The sequence below is a fragment of the Muscardinus avellanarius genome (assembly GCF_963383645.1).
Source record: "Muscardinus avellanarius genome assembly, chromosome: 18".
Taxonomy (NCBI): domain Eukaryota; kingdom Metazoa; phylum Chordata; class Mammalia; order Rodentia; family Gliridae; genus Muscardinus; species Muscardinus avellanarius.
Genome location: NC_137804.1, coordinates 52,640,818 through 52,661,757, shown reverse-complemented (window position 1 = coordinate 52,661,757; position 20,940 = coordinate 52,640,818). Strand labels below are relative to the sequence as shown.

The following is a 20,940-nucleotide window of genomic DNA, read 5'->3' as shown; positions in this document are numbered from 1 at the left end:
GTGAGTGAAAGCGTCTCCCAGCAGGAGCGGCGAGGCGCCCGAGCAGGCCCCAGCCCTCCCGGAGCTGGGAGCGCAGTGGCCCCAGGAAGGGTGCGGAGCGACTGGCTCCCTAGGTCTCGGGTGCTGTGTGTGGGAGCTGCCTTTGGGGACCCTGACTCAGGGCACATCCCTGGCAGTGGGCAGCACGGCGGGGCTTGGGTGAGCTCCCGGACACGGAGGCAAGCCTTTCACCCACTGGGTCATGAAGCAGGACCTCGGTGACGAAGGGCGTACTGAACTCCCAGGTCATAAGTGGCAAGGTCTGATCCGCGCTGTTGCCCCGCAGGCTGGGAGGGCGCTGGGCCGGGCACGCCAGGCCACGGCACCTCCCCGGGCAAGCCCTCCAAGGCTCCAGCGTCAGCACCACTTGGCACCCGCAGCACGGGCTCCAGCCTCCCGGTGCCGCGGCCCCGCGTCATTGCCCAATCCAGGTTTCATGACCTCAGCCTCTCCAGGGAATCCACTCTTTCCTACTCGGCAGTGGCTTCAAGGAAAGTCACTATTTTTAGAAAGTTTTCCACATGCTGCAGGCGGGGACTCTCCAGGCTGGACCAGGCAGAGGTGGTTTTTTTTTTTTCCTTCGCGGGTCTGGGGATGGAACCCAGGGGCATTCGACCTCCGAGCTACACCCCCTGCCCAATTTTTTATTCTTTATTTTGAAACAGGGTTTCACTGAGTTGCGAAGGGCCTCACTAAGTAGCTGCGGATGTCCGCGAACCGCCATCCTCCAGTCTCAGCCTCCCGAATGCTGTGATTACAAGCGTGTGCCACTACGCCCAGCCAGAGGCGTGTTTTATGTGAAATGCACCAACACTACTGAGGCTGCAGCTCAGAGACTGGCCTGGGCTCACGGCTCTAGAATGGGGCAACTTAGCCAGGCGCAGTAGTGCGGGCCTGAAGTCCCCATACTTAGGAGGATCGCAGGTTCAGAGCCAGCCTCGGCTACTCAGTGTGGCTCTCAGCAACTTAGCAAGACCTTGTTTTGCTAAGTGGAGGCGTAGCTCGGAGGTACAAGGTCCTTGAGTTCCATGCCCAGTACCACAGGAAAAAAAAGGAAGGAGCAGTTTGCAGCCAGTGGCTCTGAGCTTTCACAGAGCAGCCCTAGATAGGAGGGATGGCTGAAAGCTGGACGTGGGGACACATACCCGTAATCCCGGGGCCTGGGAGGCTGAGCAAAGCGCATCGCAGGTTCAAGACCAGCCTCAGTAACTTAGTGAGTTTCAGCTATCTAGTGAGACTCTGTTTCAAAACAAAAAATAAAAAAGGGCTAGGCAGGAGTGTCAGTTATAGGAAGAATGCCCCTGGGTTCAATCCCCAGCAACACACTTATACACAAAAAAGAAGAAAGAAAGAAAACAGCTGAAAGGGCTGGGGTGGGGCTCAGTGGCTGGCGTCCGCCCGGCATCGTGAGGCCCTGGGTTCTAGCCCCAGCACCACAAGGGAAGAAGGAAATGACAACCAACTATGTATTTCATCGATGGCTTTTTGGGGTGTGGGTGGGGAGAAGAGGGCAAAGCACACTCATGTTCAAATGCTCGCTGAAAGCCCATTTTGGGGGGTGCATTTTAAAGCCAGCTAATGTTCTATCAGAGCAGTTCCTTGGCCCGGGGAGAGCAGCCTGAGGAGTCCTGAGGGATCTGCTAGAATCAGGCTGCGGCCGGCATTCTAGACAAGCCAAGTGGGGAAAGGCGGCCTCGCCACCGCCCTGCCGGGGTGGGGCGCACCAGTGGCTCTTACAAAGAGAGAGAAAGCAAGCTCAGAAAAAAGCCTCCTCACCACTTTCATTTCCCATTTCCCTCAGCATTTTATTTATACACTCAATGTTGTTCTTGTAAAACAGAAAGGTAACAGCCAAAAGGGAAAAGCAGAGTGCAGAGGCCTGCCAGGCCGAGGCCACGGGGAAGCGGAGCCCGACAGCCCGCACCCAGGTGGCCGCGCCAGCTGCACCCTGCCACGGCGCCTGTGAGCCTCCTCCTGGCCTGCCGACCACCGCCTCCGCACTGGGTGCTCACGGAAGACAGGGGAAGGGTCCCACGTGCCCTCTGGCGCCAGGAAGAGGGGCCCTTCCTTTGCGACTGCTGCCACCATGTGGCCAAAGTCCTGCGCTGCCTGCGCTGGGGCACTGCCAGCCCTGGTGCCAAAGCCAGCCCCCAGGGGGTCTCCCCACCTCTGCCTCTTCTTCTCCCGGGTGCCCTGCTGCCTGTTCCACTTATGTGCTTCTTCAAAAACCTGCACAAACCCGCGGGCACTTCTCGGGAGCCTGTGACACGATCCCTCGCTGCTGCCACTGCCAACCACAAGCTTTCAGCTGAGCCCAGAGAGTCAGGGCAGGGGAACCCCACAGCCCAGGCCCCTTCCCCCACAGAGAGCCGGCTCTCCATGCACTACTTCTGTGTCCAAGAGCCAAACAACCTCAGGTCAAATATATTAAAAAGAAACTGATCTGTATCGAGTGCACAGACGCCTCTGGTCACGACTCCCTACACAGTAGTGTACAACCACGGGCAGGTTTCCACGGCATCGGCCCCCATTCCCTAAGCAGCAGTGTCACAACTACGAGCTCAGCATCTCCACTGCATCAGGGCTCCACCCTCTAAGCGGTACGTGCGACCACTATGTCTGTGCCATCCGTATGTCAGGTGTGATTCCTTGAGCAGCACGGAGGAAGCCCGTGGCCGGCACTTACGCTCTATCAGCTGTCACGACCACCCAGAGACACGAACCACACGCCTAGACTCCACGCAAGCAGTACGCCAAGACACGAGAACCTGAGCATCACGGCTCCTGGCACTTGAGGGCCCTGTCCATCGCGTGGGTGCTGAGGGATGGTTGTGCCCCAGGGCCTGTCCCCTACTCCCCGTGCTGACAGTGGTGCCCAGGGAGGATGGCCGGCCTGCCCCAGCCGCGCCCCTCACCGCCGTCTAACGCGGGGCCTCCCAACAGCACACGGGCCCCAGGAGAGGGCTGCGTTGTTTGCAGCCACGCTTCTCCCAGAAGCGCAGACGGTACCAGACAGGCCCTCAGCAGCACCAGAGGAATGGTGAAGAAAGCGGGGGCCTGCAGGGAGCCAGTGTCCTTTGAGGGGAGGTCGGGCTGGGGCTGCTGAGGAGCAGGGGCACGGGCAGGACAGGACTAGAGGCCTCGGCAGGCACGCCACGAGGCCCTGGGCCCCGGCCCGGCCCAGCGGGTGAACTGGCCCTGGGAGTAATGCCCTTACCTCAGCCTCTTCCCGGCTGTCCATCTGGGACACAGTCCCCGGATGACCTCGAGCTGCCCTGAAGATTTGGCGCTCCACCCCACAGCCCCACTGAGAGCTGCAGACAGTCCCCGACCCGGCGACCCTGCCTGCCGGCACCACTTCCCGCCGGCACGGCTTCCCACCACATGTCCTGTGGCAGCTTGGTCGGCCCTCCAGCTGCCCACACCCGAGCCTGCCGCGACCTCCCCAGGACGGAGGCCCTCGGCCACCTCTGTCCTGCCACAGAGGCCAGGGCAGGCGGGCCGAAGGCAGTGGCCCCCCGCAGGAAGGAAGAGCCAGGCCAGGGCTTCCCGCACAGGGAAGGACACCACCACTGCCACGCTTTCCAGGGCTGCCTGCTCATCTCATGGGGCGCACTGCGAGCTTGAGGGGCCAGGGAAATACATACGTGATGCTAATGTGTACGCCCGGCGGCCCACACCACAAGAGCCACACAGACACAGACACAGCGGCTGGGGAGGAAGGGGCGTTACCTTGGACATCTGGCTGAAGTCGGCGAAGCCCTCAGCACCACCGAAGGACCCGCTCCCGAAGGGGTCCAGGGTTCCAAAGGGATCTGCGATCGGCACCAACAAACTTGGGGTTACAGGTCTTGACATGACGCCCTTCGGGACTGAGGGGCGCACTGCGGCCTTGGTGAGGAGTCGGAAGGCTCTGCCGATGCACCCCAGCGACAGGGTTCTCGCTGCGGCAGCTGGTTGTGGGAGGGCCGGTGGGATCACATGTTCCCTGCAGAGGCCCAGTCTGCTGTCCTGGTAGAAGAGCCATTCAAGGGCTCCCCAACACCCACACAATTCCTGTGGGTGGTCATCACAGGGCTGGCATTTTTTAACTTTGAGAGGGGTCTTGCTGTGTGGCCCATGTTGGCCTCAAACCCCTGGGCTCCAGCAATCATCCTGCCTCAAGCGGAGGACCGCAGGCATGCTGCCGCCCCAGGCTCAAGGAGAGACTTCTGCCAGGCTGTTTTCCATCAGCCTGGGGGGAGGAGGGAAGGGGATCTGCCTAGAGCAGCTGCCCCCCCACCAAGGGTCCCCAGTCTGCCATCCAATTGTGCGGGCTGCGAGGCGGGCGGCATGACCCAGGGCCCGCGCCCGTGAGGGAGAGGGACCTCGAACGCGCTCTGCCCTGAGCACGCGTCTGAGATTTACACTGGGGGCTGAGACTCCATCCGCCCCAGAGGCCACGGCACAAGCCGACAGTGGGGTACCTGGTCAGAAACGCCACAGGCGCAGACCAAAGGTGCGCAAGGGAGGCTGTCGCCGAGGCCCACCGCATCCTCTCTGGAAGATGAGTGGCCAGGGCCCTCCTTTGGGCCTAACAGCCTCAGGCAAGGACCCAGGAGCTGCTGGCCAGTGGCGTGAAGACCCAGGACACTGAGGGACGGAGGGAGGTGTGACCGGTGGTGCTCCCACCCAGGCTGGGCCGTCGCGCTCACCTGATCCTTTCAAGGAGACCGTGGAGGATGAGAAGGGGTCGCTGGACTCGAAGGGGTCGAGCTGAGGGGAGCAGAGAGGAGTAAAGGAAGAATGCAGGTCACTTGTTCCATCACCGTGCACCGGACCACGCTCTCCCGACACCGCTGCACGCCGCGCAGGGCCGGGCCTCAGGGAGGGAGGGATTTAAACTAGGGCCCAAGAGATCTACCCTCTAGCACGCGACCCCTCTAAATTCTGGGCAAAAAATAAGTAAATAAATAAAGATAAAAAGCAGCCGCTCAAAGGCTGGAGAACTGAACCAAAGCGGGAGGACTCTGGAGAAGAGAGAGCCAGGGTCCGGCAGAAGCAGCTGAGCGTGGTGGCACAGCCTACAATCCAGGCCTTAGAGGCTGAGGCAGGAGGATCGCAGGTTTGAGACCCGTCCCGGCAACTTAGCGAGGCTCTCGAAACAAAAAAATGAAAGTAGGGCCAGGGTGTAGAAGCCCCAGGGTTCAATCCCCAGGACTGGGGTGCGGAGGGTCTGGCCGAGAAGACCAGAGATGAGGATGAGCTTCCTACTTTGACAGCTGCACCCTGGGGTGCTGTTCAGCCGCAGCAGTGGGTGAACACGACTTAGAAGATATGTTGAGACTCCAGACCAGAAAGCCAGCAGGCGCTGCCCGAGACCTGCAGCCCGCAGTGCCCCAGCCCCAGCACGCGGACACCCAAGACTCCCTGACACCGCGGGTGCCCCAGGATGCCCACGCCACTCACCTTTGAAGGCAGGGAAGGGTTTTTCGTGAATGGGTCTGAGGTAAACGGGTCGTTCTTTGTCTGTTTCTTGAAGAAGTCGTCGGTGGCAGCACCGCGGAACGGGTCACTTTCTTTGAAAGGGTCACCTCCAAATGGATCTAGAAGGGGTTTGGAAAGCAAAGGGGAAACGGCCCATGAGGGAACCGGCGTGAAACACACGCAACTAAGCCACACTGTTTCCATGAAGTTCTGGAAAAGTAAAAACCAGGGTGACAAAGCGGGTGAGTGGGGCCTGACAGCAAGGGGCCGGGGCACCGGGCATGGGGGCGAATGCCTGGAATCCCACACCTGGGGGGCTGAGAAAGGATCGCAGGTTCAAAGCCAGCCTCGGCAACTTAGCAAGACTTTATTTTTTGTGGTACTGGGGGTGGAACCCAGGGGCTTTCTACCTCCGGGCTACACTCCCAGACCTACTTTATATTTTATTTGGAAACGGGGTCTCACTAAGTTGCTGAGAGCCTCACTAAGCTGCTGAGGCTGGCTTCGAACCTGCATGATCCTCCTGTCTCAGCCTCCCAAGTGCTGAGATTACAAGCATGCGCCACCACGCCCCGCACAAGACCTTGTTTTGAAATAAAAAATAAAAAGGGCTGGGGGTATAGCTAAGAGGTGGCACGCCTCTGGGTCCATCCCCGCACCCTCCCCCTACACACACACACACACACCCCTCACACACGGCTGCTGAGTGGCAGGCGCTCTCCCTCTCCCACGCCCTACGCACGCCCAGGTCCGTCACATTCACAAGCGTCCCTTGCTATCCACAGGGGACAGACTCTAGGACACTCAGTCCCCCTCCGACACGGCATGGGATCTGCACAGAACCCGCGCACACCCTCCCGAGGACTTCAAGTCGTGCATGCGGCTGTGAACGGCTACGGGGCTGCACTGTACCACTTAGGGAACTACTGCAAGAGAGTAGGCTGCGCACGCTCAGTGCAGACGCAGTTTCTTCCCCCATCGTTTGAATCCACGGATCTAGAACCCGCAGGTAGGAAGGACCAACTGTATGCTTAAAAGTGAGGAATTCTGTTATGTGTAAATTAGACTTTTCAATAAGGCCAATTAAAATAACACTAATAAGCCGGGTGTGGTGGCGCACGCTTGTAATCCCCGCGCTTGGGAGGCAGAGACAGGAGGATCGCGCAGGTTCGAAGCTAGCCGTGTGTGCTGGCTTAGGAGACCCTGTTTCCAAATAAAAATGTAAAAATAGGTCTGGGAGTGTAGCCCGGAGGTAGAAGGGCTTGCAGGAACCCCAGTACCACCAAAAAAAAAATAAATAAATAAATAAATAACACTAAGAAGCCCAGCATGGTGGTGCACGCCTGTAATCCCAGTACCTGGGACGCTGAGTCAGGAGGATTGTGGTTCTCAGACAGCTTCAGCAAAGTAGTGAGGTCCTGGGCAAGTTAGTGAGACCCTATTTCAAAATAAGAAATTAAGCCGGGCGTGGTGGCGCACGCTTGTCATCCCCGCGCTTGGGAGGCGGAGACAGGAGGATCGCGCTGGTTCGAAGCCAGCCGTGCAGGCTTAAGAGACCCTGTTTCCAAATGAAAAGGTTGAAAAATAGGTCTGGGAGTGTAGCCTGTGGGAGTGTATCCCGGAGGTAGAAGGGCTTCCAGGAAGCCCAGTACCACCAAAAATAAAAAAATAAAAAAGAAATAAAAGAAATTAAGGGCTGGGGGTGTAGCTTGGAGGTAGAATGCTGGTGGGTTCAATCCTCAGTACCAGTAATAACTGTAATAATAATAAGCAATGTGGGCAAATTCAAAGGGACAGAAGCAGACTGGTGGCTGCCAGGGGCGGGGGTAGAATGAGGGACTGCTGACAGGACAGGTGTCCTTGGGGGAAGGGAAAGTTCTGGATCTCACACAGGAGGTGGCCGACAACACTGAGTGTACCAGGTACTATGATCTGTGCCCTTTGAAAGGGTACATTTTAGCCAGGCCCAGTGGCGCACTCCTGTAATCCCAGTACTTGGGAAAACGAGACAGGAGGATGGCAGGTTAGAGGTCAGACTCAGTAACTTAGCAAGGCTCTTAGCAACCTAGTGAGGCCCTGTTTCAAATACAAAATAAAGCCGGGCTGGGGTACAGTTTGGAGGTAGGATGCCTCTGGGTTCAATTCCCATTACCATAAAACAATCAAACAAATAAGTAAATAAGGCTAGGGGTAGAGCTCAGAGGAAGGATATCTAAGTAAATAAGGGAAAATTTTAATGTTACAGAATTTTGCTTTAAAAAACAAACAAACAAAAAAGGCAGCCAGGCATGGCGGCGCACGCTTGTAATCCCAGCATTCGGGAGGCTGAGGCCAGAGGATGGCAGTTCGTGGCCAGCCTCAGCTACTTAGTGAGGCCCTCTGCAACTTAGTGAGACCCAGTTTCAAAATAAAGAATAAAAAGTAGGGCTGGAGGTATAGCTTGGAGGTAGAATGCCCCTGGGGGACCCCATCCCTAGTACCGCAAAAAAAAAAAAAAAAAAAAAAAAAAAAGGAAGCAAAATAAATGAGCAGGCAGTGTGATCCCAACACCACCCTCGTCCGCTCCCCTAGGATGCCCAAAGGCGGGGTGCGGACAGTGCCGGGCCGTGCACCAGGGAGCCACAGTCAGAGGCAGGAGACGCTGGCTAGCACTCAGCACAGATGACCTGTGGGCACCGACCCAGTTCTTTCTGGAACTGGCTTCCCTGCGGCTGTGTCTTGGAGACCTGGCAGGGCTGGGGCTGTCTCTCCACATTCCTCAACCTAAACCAGCCTGGGGGACACCCTGCGGGCTCACCCCAGGCACACCTCAGAGGCTTTTACCTGTGGACGCCGTCTGCTGCTCAGCAAAGGGGTCGCTCTGGAACGGGTCGCCTGGATGAGAGAGGAGGAAAACTCAGCTCAGGGCAGACCAGGCCTCCTGCCCCGCCCCCACAGCCGTGGCCAGGGAGGGCGGAGGGAGGCCCTGCCAGCGCAGGGGTCGGGGGCGCCTCCTCCTCCTGTGCACCCCGGGGCCGCCCCGTCACCGCGCCCCTGCCAGCCCTGGGTGGTGACAGGGACGGCACATCTGAGCCTCAGGGGCTGCCCGACTCCTCTCGGACCCAAGATGCTTCCCGACCCAGATCCGACTAGAAGGGCAGGTTCAGGAATGGAGTGAGCCCCCCCAGAGCACTGTGTGGCTCCAAAATACGCAGAGAAGTTAGAAAATTGTGTTTCTTTTTTTTTTTTTTTTTTGGTGGTACTGGGGTTCCTGGAAACCCTTCTACCTCTGGGCTATACTCCCAGACCTATCTTTACATTTTTATTTGGAAACAGGGTCTCCTAAGCCAGCGTGCACGGCTGGCTTCGAACCTGCGCCATCCTCCTGTCTCCGCCTCCCGAGCGCGGGGATGACAAGCGTGCGCCACCACGCCCGGCAGAAAATTGTGTTTCTAGAGACTTTTTTCATTATTTTTTTGTGTATGTGTGTGGGGGGGTGGTACTGGGTACTGAACTCAGGGGGTTCTACCTCTAAGCCATATCCCAGCCCTAATTTATTATCTTATTTGGAAACAGGGTCTCACGAAGCTGCTGAGGCTGGCATTGAACCTGCGATCCTCCTGTCTCAGCCTCCCAAGTACTGTAACTACAGGTGAGTGCCGCTGCGCTGGCCTCTTTTCGTTAACTTTGACTCCTGGGTGGCTCTGGGGAAACTCTGGAGACCAGACTGAGGTAGGAGCCTTGAGGCTGAGGGGTTCTTGTCTCTGCTCTCATGATTACCACCCGGGGTTAAGAAACGGCGCTGGGCTTCGCCCCCCACCCCAGGACTGGCTACCGGCCCTGAGCCTGGCCCCACGCCTCAGCTCTTCAGTTAGTGTGAGTGGAGTCGGCCAGAGATGCCAGGCACGCCCTCCGTCCAGTCCACACCGGGCAGCTGCCTGGCCTTTCCAGCCCCCCCACAGCTCCCATGGCGTGAAACACACAGCCTTCGGGGAGCGGGCTCCCGGTCCCATACCTTTGAAGGGGTCCGCTCCTTTAAACGGGTCGGATTTGAAAGGGTCTTCTGCCTGGAAGGGATCCGGGTGCAACTCTTGTGTGTTGTTGCTAAATAACAAGGCTTTATTTTTGAAAGGATCATCCTAGAATGTTGTAAAGAAACAGGACATTGATCCAAAACACAGTTCATTATTCCTGATTTAACGAAGCCAAAGTACAGAATTGTACAGCTAACCCGCATTTCCACTTTAAGCTTCAAGCAGAGCGACCCTAGGAAGAATGACTTGGAGGGGAAAAAAATCAGAGCGGGCACAGTGGCACATGCCTGTCATCCTAGTGCTTAGGAGGCGGAGGCAGGAAGAGTGTAGGTTTGAGGCCAGCCTCAGCAACTTAGTGAGACCCTCGGCAACCTCATGAGATCCTGTTTTAAAATAACAAGGGCTGGCCGGGTGTGGTGGCGCACGCTTGTAATCGCAGCACTTGGGAGGCTGACACAGGAAGGATTGCAGGTTTGTGGCCAAGCCTCAGCTACTTACTGAGGCCCTCCACAACCTAGTGAGACCCTGTTTCAAAACAAAGAATAAAAAATAGGGCAGAGGGTGTAGCTCAGAAGTCGAATGCCCCTGGGTTCCATCCCCAGTGCCACAAAATAAATAAATAAATAAATAAATAAATAAATAAATAGGGCCAGTACCAAAAGAAAAAAAAAAATCACTCACATGTGGACTTTAGTTAATAGTAACACTGATACTGGCTTGTTAGTTGAGACAGTGTACCATGTAAGATAGCAGTAATAGGGGAAAATGGGTGTGGTATACAGGCAAACTTTCTTTGCAATTTTCTATAAATGTTATTCTAAAATAAAAATTCACTGAGTGGAAACAAGACAAGTGTCCATCAATGGATGAATGAATAAACAAATGTGGCCCCTCCACACAGTGGAATATTATTCAGCCATGGAAAAGAAGGAAGCTCTGACACATGCTGTAACATGGTTAAATCTCGAGGGCATCATGTCGGATGGAAACAGGCGGGCCACAAGAGATCGAAGCTGTGTGAGCCCCTCGCGTGGCCCGGAGCTGCCCACCGCCAGAGACAGCAGGAGAGCACGGCGCCAGATGATGTGGGGGACGGGGACTGAGTGCCGCACGGGGGAAGATTCTGCTTTCAGAAGGGGAGGCCTTCTGGACGGTGGTAGCGGCCCAGCAATGTGACCGCACTTAATGTCACTGCTCCTTACCGTGCACTTCAAGACGGCTCAGGTGAGCCGGGCGTGGGGGCGCACACTCATAATCCTAGTACTTGGGAGGCTGAAACCAGAGGATCACAGTTCACGGACAGCCTCAGCTACTTAGTGAAGCCCTCCACAACTTAGACCCTGTTTCAAAAAAAAGAATAAAAAATAGGGCTGGGGCCGGGCGTGGTGGTGCACGCTTGTAATCCCAGCATTCGGGAGGCTGAGGCAGGAGGATCGCGGTTCACGGACAGCCTCAGCTACTACTTAGTGAGGCCCTTTGCAACTCAGTGAGACCCTGTTTCAAAATAAAGAATAAAAAATACGGCTGGGGGTGTCACTCAGAGGTAGGATGTCTCTGGGCTCCATCCCCAATGCTGCAGAAAATAAATAAATAAATAAATAAATAAATAAATAAACAAATAAATAAAGGCTGGGGTATTACAGCTCAGAGGGAGAACGCCTTTGGGTCAATCCCCAGTATTGGGGGGGAGAGGTTAAGGTGACAACTTATATGTTGTCTATTTTGCCACAATTAAATTTTATTTTTTATTTTTCTAGACCCGAGGCATTATTTACTAGTCCCTGGTACTTGGGCAGCTGAGGCAGAATGACACTTAAGCCCAAGAGTTTGAGAACGGCCTGGGAAACATAGCCAGCTCCCCCCCAAAAAAAAAATAATACTAAATCATTGGGTTAGAAACAAGCAACTCTAATGGGCACATCGAAAAGGAGCTCCGCAAGCCAGGCATGGTATCACACGCTTGTCATCCCAGCATCTGGGAGGCTGAGACCGGAGGATCGCGGTTCGCGGCCAGCCTCAGCTGCTTAGTGAGGCCCTCTGCAACTCAGTGAGACCCTGCTTCAGAATAAATAATTAAAAAATAGGGCAGGGGATACAGCTTGAAGGTAGAATGCCCCTGGGTTTCATGTTCTCGGAGAAAAAAAAAAAAACAAAAAAACAGGAGTTCCGCAGAGCTGGCCACACCTGCAGCAGCGCGCCCGCTGCGCCCTCCCTCCAGGCCCTGGCCTCGGGAACCTGGCCCCGCGTGGCCACCTGAAGAGCACGGTCCCCACACCAAGAAGCAGGCTGCCCTTTCCACCCATGAGGAAGTGCGGCTGTGTGCAGCTAAAACCATTAGAGCATACACGACGCTTTGCATTTTTTTTAAAGGGTGCTTATTTCTAGAAACGCGCAAGCATATTTAAGCAAGAGTAGAAAAACATTTACTTTTGAAGAGCACATTTGCATGGTGGAAAATGGCCTGAAAGAGGGTGCATTTGACACCCCTGGGGAACAGCGTGCTGCTGAGCTTAAAACCAAGTCTCCCTGGTGGAGACTCGCTCTCAGGAGAATGCCCTGGGATCTGCTTTTTAGGGGAGTGGTACCAGGGACTGAACCCAGAGGCATTCTGCCTCCAGGCTATATCTCCGGATCTTTTAATTTTGAAACAGGGCCTCACGGGTCGAGAGTCTCACCAAGTTGTCCTTGAAACTGCACCCCTCCTGTCTCCGCCTCCTAAGTGGGACTGGGATTTCAAGTGAATGCCACCAAACCCGGCTGAGATGTTATTTCTTTGGGGGGATACTGGAGACTGAACACAGGGTATCCCATCTCCAAGCTACATCCTTGGTGCTTATGCGTGCGTGCGTGCGTGCGTGCGTGTTACTTGGAATTAAACCTAGCGGCATTCTACCTCCAAGCTACCTGTTCTCCTAGCCTGATCATATTTCTTATTTGAAAACAGGGTCTCACAAAGTTGCTGAGGCTGGCCTCATACCTGTGATCCTCCTGTCTCAGACTCCCAAGTACTAGGATCAAAAGCATATACTACCGTAATGCTTGGCTTTTATTTTTCATTTTGAAACAGGGTCTTGTTACTTTGCTAAGGCTGTCCTAGAACCTCTGATCCTCCTGTCTCAGCCTCCCATGTACTGGGATGACAGGCGTGAGCCTTGCCTGCCTTCCCTGGGATTTTTTTTTTTGGTGGTACTAGGGTTCCTGGAAGCCCTTCTCCCTCCGGGCTACACTCCCAGACGTATTTTTATTTTTGGAAACAGGGTCTCTTAAGCCAGTGCGGCTGGCTTTGAACCTGCGTGGTCCTCCTGTCTCCGCCTCCCAAGCGCGGGGATGACAATCGTGCGCCACCACGCCCGGCTTCCCTGAGATATTTTTAAAAAGCAGTGTGCCCTCCCTGAACTCGGCAGACGAAGTGGCATCCATGGGCCTAGCAAACCGATCCATGATTTCTACAGACCAGAACCAAGTAGCCGGTAAGCCAGGGCTTCGATGGCAGCATGGGCAGTGATTTGGGAGGATGACCAAGGTCCGAAAAGAAGTTTCAAGAAGTTTCTAAGGGGGCCGCTTCCGCCTGGATGACTCACACAGCCACAGGAGGGCCCCAGAGGGTCTGGGTGCAGAAAGAGTTAACCCAGAGGCCTGGGCTTGGATCCGGGAGCGAAGGAACGTAAGTTGGCTTTGGAAGAGGACAGAACAGTTTTCTTACCTGGGGTGGAGTACTTGGAGTCTCCGACCACTGGGCTCGGAAGCCCAGCCGGGTCCCCAGGCAAGGGGCCTGCGGATGCCCGTGTCGCGCGCCTGGTGACCGTGCCCAGGGCCACGTGGACGTCAGGGTGCTGACAAGCACAAGATGCAGGAAGCCCGCGAGGGCCGATGGGGTCCTGAGGCACAAGACATGCTGCCAATGAGTCCCGTGCTGAGGAAGCTGGGGCCAGGCAGAAAGTCAACCTCTCCTGTGATGCTGGGGCAGGCACGGCGCCGATCCCGAAGACAGACGGACAGAGCTGGGTCTGGGATGCCAGGGCGTTTGTTTGTAGTGCTAGGGGTTAATCCCAGGGGCAGTCTGCCTCAGAACTACATCCCCAGCATTTGCTTTTTTTAACTCTGAAGCAGGGTCTAAGCTGCTGAGGCTGTCCGTGTACCTGCGGTCCTCCTGTCTCAACCTCCCGAGTACTGGGATTGCAAGTGTGTTCCACTGCACCTGGCTCCTATTTAGTTTTTTAAGCTGCATTTATTTACAAGTTGGTATACATATTTTCTTTCTTTCTTTCTTTCTTTTTTTTTTTTTCGGTACTGGGGATGGAACCCAGGGGCATTCTACCTCCGGGCTACACCCCCAAGCCTATTTTCTTTTCTTTTCTTTTCTTTTCTTTTGGTGGTACTGGGGGTGGAACCCAGAGGCTTTCTATCTCCAGGCTATACTCACAGACCTATTTTATATTTGGAAAAAGGGTCTCACTAAGTTGTTGAGAGCCTCACTAAGTAGCTGAGGCAGGCGAACCTGTGCGATCCTCCTGTCTCAGGCCCCCAAGCGTGGGGATTACAAGCATGCGCCACCACGCCCGGCTTATTCTTTATTTTGAAACAGGGTCTCACTGAGTTGCAAAGGGCCTCACTATGTAGCTGAGGCTGTCCTCGAACCGCGATCCTCCTGTCTCAGCTTCCTGAATGCTGGGATTACAAGCATGGCCACCATGGCCGGCTATGGTATATATATACTTTCTTAGTGCTCCGATCTACCCATGGAAGACAGAAAACTGGTATGATGGGCTAGAAAAGACTGAGCTTCTGGGCTCTGGCTGCACCGTGTGGACAGCTGGGCACAACTCCTTCTGCCCAGGAAGTCTTACGTGCCTCCCACAGCAAGGGTCCTGCCCCCTGGAGGGCGCCTGGAGTCCGTGCGGCTTGGTGAGTGCTGGGCACACAAACCGAGTTCCATCCCCAGCACCACCAAAAAATAAAGGGGAAAGATGCAGGTCATCAGGGAAATAAGGGCGGTTCCCGCCTTCTCACAGACTCGGAGTTGAAAACACGCATGCCACGAGCCCTGCCACCCGCTGGCCGCCTACTGGAGAAGGGTGCCCGTGCCAGCCTGGGGGCACAGTGCCATCTGCTCACGAGCACAGCCCTGTGCAGGATCTCACTAGGAGCGCCCACAGGGCGCGTCACTAGGTACCTTCCACCAACATAACTGCACCAGGACCTGCTGTCCACACAATCTGTCGGGGACTGAGATGTCAGGGTGTACTCGAGATGTTCTGATGTGTGGTGACTGTCTGGATGAGTGGATGGCCCCCCTCTGCATAGAAACAAACCAACCTTCCTTCCTTCCTTCCTTCCTTCCTTCCTTCCTTCCTTCCTGTGTAACTGGAAATTAAACCTAAGGGTATTCTAATCTCTGAGCTACACACCTAGCCTATTCTTTATTTTGAAACAGGGTCTCACTAAGTTGCAGAGAGCCTCACCAAGTAGCTGAGGCTGGCCGTGAACCTACGATATTCCTGTCTCAGCCTCCCAAGTACTGGGATGACAAGTGTGCGCCACCACGCCCAGCTAGGGTAAAGGATTCAGTGACAAGTTCGGCAGCCAGGCCTATGCTGTGTCCCTCTTAGGAAAGTCAACGGGCATCAATGTTTCTGTGATCTACATCCTGTCAGAGGGTGCTGGGTGGGACCTGCTAGTGGGCAGTTCTCCAGAAGGAAGAGGGGCTTCAGAGCTTTGGCCAACTACTGTGGTGTCAATAATCCCAACCAAGGTTGCCCAAGGATTACCAGCCAGCTCCTGAGTTCCTACTTAACAATCCACTCTAGAAGAGTCCATACAACTGGCTCTGGTAGGTTACCATGAAATGCTGTCAGTGAGGCTTAAGCCCTGGACAACTGGTTTCTTTCTCTCTACTACACAGGTTGGCTGGGTACCCAGAGGCCTACATTCTCACGACCAGGTGAGACAAGAAATAAACACAGTATTGGGCTGCGGGTGCAGCCCAGTGATCAAGCACTTGCCTCTCGTGTGTGCAAGGCCCTGGGTTCCATTCCCAGAACTGCAAGCAAAGTAAGTAAATAAATGCAGCTTTAAGAATCCTGAACCTCAGCGGGGCGTGGAGCTCATGCCTGTAATCCCAGTACTTGGGAGGCCAAGACAGGAGGTTTGCAGGTTGGAGGTCAGTCTCAGAAATGTAGTGAGACTCTTAGCGACCTAGTGAGACCCTGTTTCAAAATAAAACAGGGCTAGGGTTGTAGCTTGGAGGTAGAAGGCCTCTGAGTTCTATCCCTAGTATGCCAAAATAAAGATATAAATCAATCCATAAATAAAAAAAGGGGTGAGTTAAAAAAAAAAAAAAGAACCTTGCATCTGTTGGACTCAGTCATATCATATGAGCGTAACACTGAACTTAGTGACCTGAGGGGCAGCTGTGCAAAGCCGTGGAGGCGCCACGCTACCGGGAACCGAGTCCCCGCCTGCACCTCCAGAGAGAGTAAGGGTCTGTTTTGCCCAGCACTGGTCTCGGATGTGGCAGTGAACGGAGGAGCCCTCCTGGAAGTGCTTATTAAGAAATGGCAACAAATTCAAAAGGAACGCTTCAAAAACTGTATTTGTACAATGAGCGTCTTCCAGACATCGGCGACAAGTTCCGAGGAAGCATATCTGACATCTACGTTCCAAGAGTAAGTGGCTTCGATGTCAGCCTTGCCCGGCGTAAAGGATGAACAGAAGAAATGACAAGAAGACAAAAGCCTTCGCCCCCGGGGACGGGCAGGGACCACCGGCCACTCGCCCACTGCCTCTTCACGGCCACCTCCAGCACGCGACACCCACCTCACACACCTGAAAGGAGCGTTTAAGAGGGGCGCTTCCCCAGACAGGACCCCGGGCCGAGCCAGTGGGGCGCGGGGACAACCCACAGGGAACCGAGAGCGGTGCAGAGGCGGAGACACGCCGAGGACAGCCCGGGAGCAAAGCGCGGGGCGCAGCCCACCAAGCAGACCACTGACACTCGGACAACAGAGCCGAGCGGAGGGCAGGGACGGGAGGCGCCGCGTCCACTCCCCGAGCAGGAGCACCCGAGGACAGGCCGGAGACGAGGGCCGGGGAGGCACAGCTTCCCCAGGCGTTCCTGGACCTGAGTACCTGGCCACCGAGCAAAGAAACTTGTGGAGAAAGAACCAGAGAGCAAGCTGCATGACTTGCAGAGAGAGAAGTGTGGGGTGGCGCAGAGGGCGCTGGGCGGCCGGGAAGGGAGCCACAGCGAGGGTTAGCAGTAGAGGCCGCGGTGCCACGCGAAGCCCGGCCGCCGCCTCCTCCACGGCATAGATGTGCGCCTGGCCACCGCACGGCCCGGGCTGAGGGCTGCGGTGCAGACTCTAGTGCGCCAGAAGGCAGTGGCCGTGCCAAGAGGGCCCCGGCTATCTGGGTGTCCGAGGCTTGAGGCCTCACAGGCATTTGAGAAACCGGCTTGATCACAGCCCTAGGGGCTTGGGATTGGAAATAAAGTGCCTAGGTTTTCAAAGGAAACAAAGCCCCAGGGAGGGGCCAGTTTGTGGTCCAAGGGCAAGGCCCAGAGCGGGTGGGGGTGGGGGCCTGCTTACAGGTCTTTTACCTCTTGGGCCCTTCTGACCTTTTTTTTTTTGGTGGTACTGGGGATGGAACCCAGAGGCATTCTACCTCCAAGCTACACCCCTAGCCCTATTTTTTACCCTTTATTTTGAAACAGAGTCTCACTAAGTTGCAGGGAGCCTCACTAAATTGCTGAGGCTGGCAGCGAACCTCCCGTCTCAGCCTCTCAAGCACCGGGATTCCAAGCATGCGCCCCCACGCCCGGCTCCCTTCTGACTTTAAGGAGGTCCCTCGTGCACATCGGCAGCCAGGCAGATTCCTGGACTGGGGAGGCCCCACTTCGGTTAAGTGTGAGGAGCCCCTGGATTTGGGCGGTTGGCCCCATATACGTGCTTCGACGCAGTAGAGGTTTTAAAGGCTGAGGTGCACCCAGTGGCTAGCACTTGCCAAGCATGCGCGCGGCCCTGGGTTCCATCCCCAGCACCACAGAAACAAGAGAGAGAAAGCTCGAAGTAAAGATGGGTTTTACAGGGGACCTGGGCCCACTGTGGGCTTTGCTCAGGACCCCAGAGTGGACTGCACCACTGCCCAGGCCACGGCCCGGGGCGGACATGCAGGGGCAGCGAGAGCAAGAGGCGGCCTCACGTGGGCAGGGCCCTCGGGGAGGCCGAGCCGATGGGGCTACAGGTTTATTCGACCTTTACCATGGCTGCAAAACTGCCCCTCTCTGCCAGAGATACTCCGTCGCTGAGGCGCGCCAGGTCGGGGAGGCTGGCGCCGGGAGCCCCGTCCAGCATCGAGTCCAGCTGCTCCAGGCTCCTGCGGGCATCCAGGCGGCTCTCCTGCAGCTGCGAGAGCTTGCTCCTCGCCTGCGCGACAGACAGGGCGGCGTCAGGCAGGGCGGCACACATCTGCTGCCCGACTCCCTGTGCTTGAAACAGGGTCTAACTAGGGTGCTGAGAGCGGCATTAAGCTGCTGAGGCTGGCCTTGAACCTGCAATCCTCCTGTCTCAGCCTCTCCAGTACTGGGATAAGAGGGGTGCACCACCACACGTGGCTTTATGGGGTTTTTATCCCACCATCAGTGGCTCCCCTTGCTCCTGGAGAAGGAATAGAAAGCCATGGAAGGGAGGCTGTCTGCCAAGTCGGAGACCTGGTGTGAGCCTTCACCTGCCGCAGAGAGCCGCATGACCTCAAGTGACTGACCTAACCTCTGTTTCCTCATCTCCAAAGTGGAACATGAGAAATGATGGGGAATCGAGTGTGGTGACGCACGCTCTTTGGAGGCTGAGTCGGAAGGTCACAGGCTTGCAGGTGGCCTCAGCTACTTAGTGAGGCCCTCCAGGACTTAGTGAGACCCTGTTTCAAAATAAAATAAAGTAGGACTAGGAGTGTAGCTCAGAAGTAGACTGCCCACTTCTGCAAAAGAAAAAAAAAAAGAAAAGAAAAAAGAAAGAAAAAGAAATGATGGGGAAGTCAGGAGTAGTAGAACACACTTGTCATCCGAGTACTCGAGAGGCTGAGACAGAAGGATCACAGGTTTGAGCCCAGCATCAGCAGCTTAGCAAGACCATATCTCAAAAATAATATGAAAGGGGGGAGTGGTGAGTTGGCCCGGGCCACCCTCCCCTCTCATGCCATTTTGGCATGGGGCTGTAACTATTTTCTGTATTTCTATTTTCTGTATTTCTATCTTTTTAATAAACTTCTTTAATTTTTTTTTTTTTTTTTTTTTTTTTTTGTGGTACTGGGGTTCCTGGAAGCCCTTCTACCTCCGGGCTACACTCCCAGACCTATTTTTGCATTTTTTATTTGGAAACAGGGTCTCCTAAGCCAGCGCGCGCAGCTGGCTTCGAACCTGCGCGATCCTCCTGTCTCTGCCTCCCAAGTGCGGGGATGACAAGCGTGCGCCACCACGCCCAGCATAAACTTCTTTAAATCTTCAAAAAATAAATAAATAAAATGAAAGTGGCTTAAGAGACCTTGTTTCCAAATTAATAAAAAAAGGTCTGGGAGTGTAGCCCAGAGGGTGAAGGGCTTCCAGGAAAAAAAAAAAAGAAAGAAAGAAAGAAAGAAAGAAAGAAAGAAAGAAAGAAAGAAAGAAAGAAAAGCTAAGCATGGTGGTGCACACCTATAATCCAGTACTTGGAGACCAAGACAGGAGGATCGAGGCTTCAGGGCCAAGTCTTGGCAACCTGTAGGACTCTCAGCAATTCAGTGAGACCCTGTTTCTTTTCTTTTTCTTTTTTTGCCTTACTGGGGACAGAGCCCAGGGGCATAGTTTACTGCTGAGCTACAATCCTGCTGCCTCAGCCTCCCAAGTACAGGAATTACAAGCATGTGCCACCATGCGCGGCTGGAGACCATTTCAAAATAAAAAATTAAATAGGGCTGGGGGTGTAGCTTAGAAGTAGAATGCACCTGGGCTCAGTTTCCAGCACCACAAGAAGAAAAAAGAAAGAGCAAGGGGGACATTGCTGCAGTGACCACTGGGACCCACGCTAACCAGCAGCAGCTGCTTCTCGCATTCATCGTGGTCTCCACTGCTGACCTGGCTGTGCCTCGGTCCATCCCATCGTGATTTAACAAAACGCAATTGTTGGAAGGGGAAAGGCAAAAATAATTCTACAGGCCGGGCACAGGGGCACCAGCTTGCAGTCAAGGCTGACACAGGGGGATCACAGGTTCAAAGTAAGCCTCGACAACTTAGTGAGCTTCTCAGCAACCTCATGAGACCCTGTTTCCAAATAAATAAAATCAGGCTGTGCGGCTTGGAGGCAGAATGCCTTTGGGTTCAATCACAGTACCCCTCCAAAAAATCATAAAAATCCAACGGCTATGAATTAATGGTGAGGCGTGACACGGGGTGTTAAACCCCTGCCTGGTGCAGGTCAGCGATCTACTCTCACCTGCAAACTGATGGAAAGAACAAAGAGACGGCTCAGTCCAGAGAGGCGCCGCAGCCAAGCCATCTCCATACCTGTGGGGCGAGCTCCCCACGCACTCTGCACCCGCGGCAGCGGGAGGCCTCAGCCACCATGCACGGAGGGCAGGGCCGGGGCCCCGCAGCTGGAGACACTGTTCCCGGGTCCTGTGGGTGACGCTGGCCCCCACAGGGCCTGCCCAGCGTGCTGGAGTTCTCACGAGCACTGTGGAGCAGGACTGCTGTTCCTCTGCATGGGGACAGAAGTCACTTCCCCAACCTGTCCCTCTTGCTTGCACGAGAAGACTGGAGCAGCAAGGGATGTCCCCACTCATCCCTGTCCAGCAAGCCACTAATGCGACATCCCACCAGCCCCGGGAGGCTACACGCTCAGGAGCTGGGACGTAGCTCAGGGGAGAGTGCTTGCCTAGCATGTGCGAGGCCCTGGGTTCAATAAAAAAAGAGCAAAGTGGCTCCGAGTCAGACAGCAGGAAGGGGGATACGCCTGGGGAGCCCAGGCACCCGGCCCCCAGCAGCGCGGCCACTTGGAGCCGTGGCCGCCGTGCAGGCGCTTGACAGCCGAGGCCCAGGATACCAGCCGGGCCGCACGCCATACCTGGTTGATCTCGTCCTGGGTGGACTTGAGGGACTTGATGATGGTCTCCAGCTGCACTCGCCCGGCCTGAATGCTCTGCTCTAGCTGGGTCTCCTCCTGTTGCAGCCGACTCAACTCCGACTTGGCGCGGTTCAGGTCGTCCTCCTGGGACTTGAGGTCAGATTCCTGAGACTGGATCTGGGTTTTCAACGATGAGATCTGAGACGAGATGTCAACAGGACTATGAGCTGGGCACAGAAAGGCAGATGCCCTGTCCTCGCCTATAGCTGGAAGCTACAAAGCTAATCTCAACTGTCAAACACGGTGCGCCTGGTGCCTGCGCCGGGCGA

General features: G+C 55.4%; 1 protein-coding gene across 3 annotated transcripts in view; it reads right to left on the bottom strand.

Moving 5' to 3' along the window:
* Positions 1 to 20,940, bottom strand: part of EPS15L1 (epidermal growth factor receptor pathway substrate 15 like 1) — a gene marked incomplete at both ends in the record, with an annotated part of 77,290 nt that overhangs the window by 21,661 nt on the left and 34,689 nt on the right. For all 3 annotated transcript variants that reach the window (XM_080714975.1, XM_080714976.1, XM_080714977.1), the window contains 7 exons: positions 3,772 to 3,854; positions 4,734 to 4,794; positions 5,488 to 5,624; positions 8,329 to 8,379; positions 9,500 to 9,623; positions 17,777 to 17,941; positions 20,612 to 20,809. In XM_080714975.1, the coding sequence (XP_080571101.1) occupies positions 3,772 to 3,854; positions 4,734 to 4,794; positions 5,488 to 5,624; positions 8,329 to 8,379; positions 9,500 to 9,623; positions 17,777 to 17,941; positions 20,612 to 20,809 (819 nt within the window). The remainder of the gene's footprint in view (positions 1 to 3,771; positions 3,855 to 4,733; positions 4,795 to 5,487; positions 5,625 to 8,328; positions 8,380 to 9,499; positions 9,624 to 17,776; positions 17,942 to 20,611; positions 20,810 to 20,940) is intronic.